At 43.4% G+C, this 8,786-nt stretch overlaps 1 protein-coding gene across 1 annotated transcript; it reads right to left on the bottom strand.

Moving 5' to 3' along the window:
* Positions 1–565: 565 nt before the first annotated feature.
* Positions 566–4,106, bottom strand: LOC125908389 (uncharacterized). Its single transcript, XM_049611113.1, has 4 exons — positions 4,077–4,106; positions 3,318–3,395; positions 1,289–1,809; positions 566–683 (listed from the first exon to the last, which is right to left on the bottom strand). The coding sequence occupies exons 1-4, from the start codon at positions 4,104–4,106 to the stop codon at positions 566–568; spliced, it is 747 nt and encodes a 248-aa protein (XP_049467070.1).
* Positions 4,107–8,786: the final 4,680 nt, after the last annotated feature.

The following is an 8,786-nucleotide window of genomic DNA, read 5'->3' as shown; positions in this document are numbered from 1 at the left end:
CTAGTTTGTTTAATCTTTGGCGTGGAAGCTAATGTCAGCTTTCAAATCAATTTTTTCATAAATGCCTAGTATTGAGCATCAACACATTTGGGTATCCATGATTGATAAATGTTCTCCGACGAACTAGTTGACCTTACTCACATTCTATTTAACTAACTTAATGCGAAGCTCGTTTGTTATATACATAAAAAAGCTCTCTTTTGCACTTATAAAATTAACATTTTGACGAACAAAGTATATCATGGTGGTTTTTCCCATAACACCACAGTAGTATGTGCTTCGTTCGTCAAAGTTTTAATACAAATGAATCATTTCACACACGAAGTGTTCCTATGATCCTTAAAATGTACACATATACGGACGATCACGACAAGCAGGAAATGCTGACCAGCGCACCACGTCAACAGCACGAGACCAATATGTATAGCCGTCCGGAATCATAGTGCTGACATGACGATGGATTCTTTCTTCGCTCGTTGTGCAATTGCAATCGGCAATAACAATTGGCAATCGATCGTTGCGCTGGAAGCAGGTGCGTAGTTGATAGACGAGCGTACCCTGCTTGTTACGATCGTCCGTGATACTCCGCTATTTCAGCGGGTCGATGGCCAATTCGTCCGATAATGTGTTTGGGCGAATCGCTATCGTGTACGTAGCTATAGTTAAGTTTCTCCATGATCAATCTTGAAGAGAATTGATTTTAGAAAGATTTTACTGTACATAGTTACGTGCGTATGATTATCGCCACGTTCGTCCACTCGATCCACCAGCAGCAACCAAACACAACAGGCATGTGGCCACGTTTATTCGGTGAGTGAGCTAGTAAGCCTGCCAGTTTATCCAGCCGCTAATAGAACAGGCGAGTAATGCTTAAAAAAATCCGTAGTTGTTGCACTCGCGTACTTAAATGTATATTATAAATAACCATGCTGGTAGTAATGTACAGAATAGTTGGTGTAGTTGTGTTTGCGATTTCATAATTTATGATTAATTTTAATATCCATGGTATTGGTTGGATGGATTTACGTAGAACGATTATGTTTTAAATGGTTTGCAATGTGGTTCCTTATGTCAGCAAGATTTTCTGAAGGTCGGGAAGCAATGTTTTGGAGATCGGTCAAGCCCCCTTCACTTCTCCAATCTCCATCGACTCGTCGCCCGCGAACAACCCTATCAAATGCAGACGGGGGTGTGTATGTGTCCCGCGAAGCATGCTTGCGCAAAAAATTGTGCAAATAAACTGTTGTCAAAACAATGTTTTTGGCAACATCCGGCTGCAGTTGTATGCCTTTGAGCACTCTCCATCGATTCGCTAATCTCTAATCCAAGCGAATTTTCAACTGGCATACGACAAGTAGAGTGCATTTTGTTGAATGTACGCTCCATTGAATCAGAAGGATGCACCCCGCTGTACGGTCTTAAGCAGTAATTGGTAAAGGCAAATGCCTTGTCACCGAGAATAAAGTATAGGACTGGGGTTTGGTACGGGACCTGCAATGGCGTTGCTGGTGGAATGTTTAGTTGGTCGTTTTCTAGCTTGTGATACAGCCTTGTGTTTATAAATATTCCACCGTCCGATATTCCTCCCTTACCACCAGCATCTGCCCATAAAAAGTTATAATCAGCATCGACCACAACCATTAATACAATACTAAAAATTTTTTGATAGTTGTGATATTCGGATCCGCTATTACGAGGGCAAATAATTTCAACGTGCTTCCCATCGATTGCACCTATTGCGTGAGGAAATCTCCAGCGCTGCTCAAATCGTCTTGAGATTGCAAGCCATTCTTCTTCGGTAGAGGGTAGCTAAAAGAAAATAAAATAGAGGAATGATTTCAATGCATGTTTTACTTACTGTATATTTTAGAGCTTATGAGAAACATAAATTATGATTTTAATGTTCATTTTCTTTTTTTTCAGCTTGGCTACGACGATGAGGGCCTCACTCCCCGTTCCCTCGTGGAGGCAGCCTACGCGGTTCCACAATCGTTGGACGACATCGATTGGGATGCCGCGGTTGCCTTCGACCCCGAGCCATTCTCTCCCACTCCTTCTTCCTACCCTTCTGCCTTATTCGTCACTCCTGGCACGATCCGCGAGGGAAACGGTGTGAGTGGGGCCCTCAACAACCGGCTGCAACAACCGGTTTCGGGTGCAACAGGCGCACCGGAAACCGCAGATCCGGACGATTTCGGCCGGTACGTGGCCGATGAGCTTCGGCTTATTCCGTCTCCAAAAAGGAGACGCATTATGAAAATTCAGCGGGAGTTATTAGAATCATTAAAAAAAATCTTTAAAACACAACTTTGAATACTTTTTGAGTTTTGTATATCACATTAGTTACTTGATTGAAGAGCAACGTTCGAGGAAAAAAAAAGTTTCCGTTTTCATATTACATGAACCTTTTAGTAATGGGCGGGTCGACCCGAACCTATCGGGTCGGAGCCATCCGAAAGCGACCCGGAGTCGTTCGGGTCAACCCAAAAGGTATAAGTAGTTTCAGTGGGTGCAAATACTCCGGTAGGTGCGAGAAAGCATAAGCGAATCCGACCCGTTGGTGCTGCGAGTTCGGGTCGGGTCGGGCCACGGTAGGTTCGGTTGCAGCGAGTTCGGGTCGACCCGAAAGATCATTAGGTGCGAGAAAGCATAAGCGACTCTGACCCGTTGGTGCAACGAGTACGGGTCGGGTATTGAACCTACCGTGGCCCGACCCGACCCGAACTCGCTGCACCAACGGGTCGGATTCGTTTATGCTTTCTCGCACCTACTGATCTTTCGGGTCGACCCGAACTCGTTGCACCCGCGGGTCGGATTTGATTCCAACCTAGCGCACCCGCTGCACCCACGGATTGGAATCGATTCCGGCTGACTCTTTTCATACGAGGACGTTCAAGAGGAAAACGTACTGCAGCACATTTCACACGTTCATTCCGGCTCTTTTTTTCATGAACTATCCGCCGGCATCTACTACCCAAGCAGTGAATTTTGATCCAAAGGTGCATGTAGAAAAAATAAAGTTTTTCGCTATAATTTCAACTCTACTCTCTTCATCAATACTGTTGTGTGTGGGTTGATGTCTTTATCAATCGCAATAATATTTAGAAAATCATTTTTTTACCTTCACACCGTTGTATTCATGCGATTAGAGTACAGTTGTTCGCAATGTATTCTGTTTCTCTAGCCAAAGAGTCCCCAGAGCAATGGTTGGCCCCGGCAAACGGGAAAGTTTACTGGCAGGCCCTGGTGCCTGCCACCGGGCTGAACGTTTTAAACACATAAACACTGAAGCGAGGCTGGTTACACCCGCAACTTACCTTGACATAATCCCGCAAAGCCTCGATAAGACATGCGCACGTCTCTTTAACTATTCTGCTGATAGAATGCCTCGACACCTAAAATTATATGTTGATTGATAAAAGTGTGCTTAGCAAAAAGCAAAAAGCAAAAATAATATTACTTACCCGAAACACGTATTGCAGGCTGGTAAATGTCTATCCAGTCGCAAGATACCGCAATGTTATCAGCAGCCTTTCCTGTTCCGTGATTGCTTTGCGGAAATCTGTGTCCATTTTCGCAATTTTTGGACCAACAAGGGACAGTAAATGGAAGAAATCTTCCTTCTTCATCCTTAAAAATCGGTTCATCATCTCGTATATACCCGATGTCGTGATGTCGGTCAGTAGCCGGTTGCCGGTTTCGTTTCGGTTCAGGAATAAGTCCTGAACCCACAAACGACGTGCCTGCGGACAACGGGAACGAGATCGGGAACGATCCCGGACTTCGTTGTTGTCATTTTAAAGCTCTGGCTCGCTCATTTTTCCAAAAAATCGAGAACCACCAAAATTTTCACTTCTACTAAACACCAGCCGGCAAACGATTCAAACGATAAACAATGCACACTGCTGCGATCAAGGTGATAACATAGACTACAATTATATGTGGAAGATTTGGCTGTGGAAGCCATGATGGTTGGAGTTTGGCAGATGGGAAGGAATGTTGTCGTGCGCTTTGTATGAAGCTTAGGCACCCAACTGTCAAATGACGATTTGCCCAGCAGTACTCGGCGTCCTTACCTGTAGCAATTTATTGATTTTGATCAACATGTCAAACGGCATACAGACAGCCTCAAAGTGGGTATAGGGACTAGGTGGGCTTATAGGTTTGGCGGGAAGGCCATATTGGACGAACGAATGACAGGAGGGGATTCGATTGTGATACGTAGTTTTTCACCCACACTACGACACATCAACCAAAACAGCCATTGGAATTCTCACGCATACATCAACAAATGATCGAATCCCCTCCTGTCATTTCGTTTTCATTTTTCTACGGCACGGCTGTCAAATTGTTCGGGATAAGCCCACCTGTATAATAAACCCACTTTGGACAGCCTGGTCAAAAATTGATGAGACACCAAGCATGAATAATTTTGGCACTTAAATTATACCCACATCTAGCTTGCGCTGGTCGCCGCCAGATGCGCTAGTATATTTGTATATTTATTAAATGATCGACGGACCTCATAAGCCCTCTCGATATATGTAAGGGTACAATAGGAATAAAACAAAAATAGTCACACGCGTTACAATAACACAATAATAACAACAATAACAATTACAAGGACGCTAAAGATTCTGGCGAGAGGCGCGAAGTAAATTAATGCGACTCAACACATTTGCCAGCGTCATGCCGGGCTCATACGCATCAGATTCCGCATTCAGAGCAAGACATATACGCAAAAACGGGTCTCGGGAGGCGAAGGCGGTCCTTGTCTCTGGGATGGCCAGCATCGCCCGAGGGCGGAGAGTTCTTGCAGGCACGTACAGCTGTATCGACGAGAGCAAAACCGGACAGTCGATGCTACCATTGAGAAGCCCAACGATAAAAGCCAGCCTAGCATTTCGTATTCGGTCGTCGAGTTGGGGTAACCCGAGCAACAAACACCTTGTTGTGTAGTCGTTGTTGCTGCCCCACGAACGGAGCGCGAAACGGGTAGCCCTACGCTGGATGGACTCCAAGCGCGCAACCCCCCGAGCAGAGGAGGGCCACCACACAACGCTGCCATACTCCAGCACTGATCGAATAAGAGCACAATAAAGAGTTTTGGTGCAGATTGGGTCAGAGAGCTCGCGAGTCATGTTAACGACTAAACCTAACAGTTGACTGCATCTTGTCACAACGTGATCAAGGTGTTGCTCAAACGTGAGTCTCGCGTCGACGAAAACACCCAAGTCCTTGACACAATCGACTCTCTGCAAAGTTTGCCCGTTTAGCGTGTAGTCGAAAAGCACTGGAGAGCGCGAACGGCTGATGGTGATGGTAACACACTTATCAACACAAATGGTTAAGGAGTTTCGCGTGCACCAGTTATCGAATTCTTCTAGTGAAGCCTGGAGTATGCGATGGTAGTCTGGTCCCTGGATTTGCCGAAAGATTTTGGTGTCGTCCGCATAGAGCAGGTGATTATCCGCAGGAAGGATCGTGGAGACATCATTTATATAAAGGACAAATAGTAAAGGTCCCAGATTGCTGCCTTGAGGGACGCCAGAAGATGCACGGAGGGATCTAGATAAATGGGGCCCCATCCTAACGGAATAAGTGCGGTATGATTAGGTATGATCTCAGCCAAGCAACTAGGGGATCTGGGAGGCCGAGTCTGTCGAGTTTTGCTAGTAATATGACGTGAGATATCCTATCGAAGGCGGCTTTTAAATCGGTGTAAATGACATCTACTTGAAGGCGAGCATCAATGGATTTATGGCAGCTACTGACGAATTGCATAAGGTTTGTGGTTGTTGATCTGTTAGGGACAAATCCGTGCTGATTCGGGCTGATGTAATTGCGGGCAGAGGCCAGTAACGGTTCATAAACAAGCAGCTCAAGCACTTTTGCGATGGCCCCTAGCGATGTAATGCCCCGATAGTTAGAAGCCTCATTCTTGCAGCCTTTCTTATGGATTGGTGTTAACCATGAGACCTTCCAGGAGACAGGAAAGGTGCATGAACGTAGTGATTCCTCGAAGATTTTTACTAGTATTGGAGCAATCGACGCAGTGCACTTTTTCAGGATCACTGCCGGGATGCCATCAGGGCCGGCGGTGTAGGACATCTTTATGCGGTCTATGGCGCGGGTGACTAACGAGGTATTAATGACCGGAAGCATGGGACGAAGTGCATCTGCGGGTGTGTTAGAAAGTGCAGCATGAAGAGCCTCGGGGTGCATGTTTTCAGAAACAAAAGTGTCCTCAAAACGTGTAGCAAACAAATCGCACATATCTGGGAGTGTGCAAGCTCGGTTCCCCTTGTAGCGGATCAAACATGGGAAACCGGAAGATTTGCGCTTATTGTTTGCGTAGGTCCAGAAGTGTTGAGGATGCACGCGCAGCTTTGAATATAAAATTACACTACGGAGTACGATCAATGTAGCCCGGCCTTTACGTTCTTCTTCTTTATTGTTCGTCTCTCATTGCTTTCGCGAAGCATAAAGGCCGGGGAACATTGCCCGTAATCGCTAGTGTAATTTTGATTTTCACTAGCGCATCTCGCGGAGACAGGAGGAAGCTTCTTTTGGTCGTCGAGGGAATGGTCGTGCCGGATCTCAAATTTAAGTTGTTTTTTCATCGATTTTTGATGCGAAAGTGGCTGAAATACTTGAAAAACATATTTATCTATCAATTGCATAGCTTTTCCAGTCCAGTTAAAGTAAAAAACAAGGAGAAATAACATTTTCTGAAGCGGCTACAAATTGTTTGGCAAAATGCTTCCGACAGCCGCCGCCAGATGCGCTAGTGAAAATCGAAATTACGCTACGGAGTATGATCAATGTAGCCCGGCCTTAACATTTATCCTAACTATTTCAGAAGATAAATCGTCTACGCTAGCTATGTAATTAAATATTACTTCTGAACTACTTGGATACGTAAAAGCTGCCCTTTTCCTTAAAATCTGGTGCCCCTTAATAGCAAACGTTCCTGATAATTCGGTTGCCCTGATGTAACGAACTATTTCATTTTTTTTTGTTAAAAACCATGCGTTTCTATTTCCCTGTCTTAAAACAAAATCTGACCTGACATGTAAAATTGATTCTTCCTGTCTAAATTTTATATATGGATACATAATTTTTATTTTCTGTGTACTTGTTTCAATTCTACTAAGTTCGCCTATCCTACCTACGACTTAGCTCAAGCAATTATTCCCTGTCCTGACAAATCTTTTAATTTGCTGATATTTGTTTTCGGCTGGAAACGTTGAAATAGTTCGAAGGGGTCCGATATTTTTTACATCTTATTGTACATGAACTAGATTATGAACATTGTAAGTCAAAATTTGATAATTTAATTTTTTATTTTTTAATAATTAATAATAAAAAAAAATACGATCGTAGATTGATTGAGCTTAATTCTGAAACGAATTGATTTAATAATGACCCCGCGTACTTCCAATAGTTTTTATAAATTTTGGTGGAAAACATTGTAATAGCTACCAACAATTTGAAGTGATGATGTGCCCTGTCACTTATTCTGCTTTTTAGAAGAGAAACGCTGATAAGATGTAGGAAGGTTCGGTATTCGAACCCCTTCCAAAATTTTATACATTTGAGGGACCTTACTGCTCTCTGAAATTCTGCTGGTTTATTTAATTTGAACTAGAAGCCTTGAAATTTGATCCTGCTCATCTAAATTCCATTTCTCGTTGATAAAAGATCCTGTCGTAAAACCTATCATTAATTTCCTCAAGACTCCTAAATATACTAAATGTAAATCGTCCCAAGTAGGTAGTCTTAATATTATGTTTAGGTATTTAATGTCTAACAACGGCGATGGGTGTATCTGACGTCCTATGCAGTAATATCCATTTCGATCGGCGAAAAAGGGTTATGATCGCGATGTAGCGGTGGCCCGACGGCCATCGCGGGAAACAAGTTATAAGAGGAACGCGCGTAGGTCACGTTAGCTCTCTACGTTTTATACCGTGCAAGGAATACCGCGTTTTTAAAACCCTGCTTAAAGCTTGTGAAAGATTTGCGAAATAAATGAATTGTAAAACAGTACAAGTATAATCGCGTCATTATTGAAACGGTATTTACGGTTGTCGAGGAACTGACAAGTTGCGTTCGCAACAAATACCATCCATAGAAATATTCAATTCAAATGAATCAACAGGAGGCGGAGTAGTGCTGAAATAAACAAAAACATTACTGGCTAGTAAAATAAGATAATAGTTGAATTGATGTTACAACCGAAAATGTTCTTTAAAAGATTTATCTATTCCTGTGTATCACATTTGTGCTCGGATAGTCAGTCCGTGGGACAGGAGGACGGTTCAAATAAGGTTTAAAATCACGACAGGCTTGAAATTAAGTTGTGCGGGCTGACGATCGTCCCCGTGACCCCCTATAAACCATCGATTATTATGACGGGTAGAGCATTATTGCGTCCGGCTCTAAAAGAGTAGCTTCCTTTATTGGTTGGTGGATTGCACCACTTAAACTATCGTATTATAGCTTGCACAATTCACTACATCCACTGCACTATATTAAAAACTATAGCACCAAATGTACTCACCATGTGCTTCCTGGCTTGAAGTCGATGTAGAAATTGTTGCAACATTGTCTTCTGCTTCCCATTCCTGTTCCAAACATGTCCATATTGCTCTGCCTGTTCTGTATTTCTGCCGAATGTTCTGAGCTTGTTGGGCCTTATCCATGATGATAATAACCTAAAAATTAACAAATAAAACAAAATATTTGCCGCAAAATCACGAATCGTGCTTGCGACGCAAAGA

This window comes from Anopheles coluzzii, chromosome 2, assembly GCF_943734685.1.
Source record: "Anopheles coluzzii chromosome 2, AcolN3, whole genome shotgun sequence".
NCBI classification, from domain to species: Eukaryota; Metazoa; Arthropoda; class Insecta; order Diptera; family Culicidae; genus Anopheles; species Anopheles coluzzii.
This window is presented reverse-complemented; position numbering and strand designations above follow the sequence as displayed.

Coding starts and splice junctions, on each gene's coding strand:
- LOC125908389 (XM_049611113.1), bottom strand. CDS start 4,106: ATGTTGATCAAAATCAATAAATTGCTACAG. Junction 3,396..4,076: donor AAATCAATAAATTGCTACAG/GTAAGGACGCCG, acceptor ATATAATTTTAG/GTGTCGAGGCATTCTATCAG. Junction 1,810..3,317: donor CTTTGCGGGATTATGTCAAG/GTAAGTTGCGGG, acceptor ATTTTCTTTTAG/CTACCCTCTACCGAAGAAGA.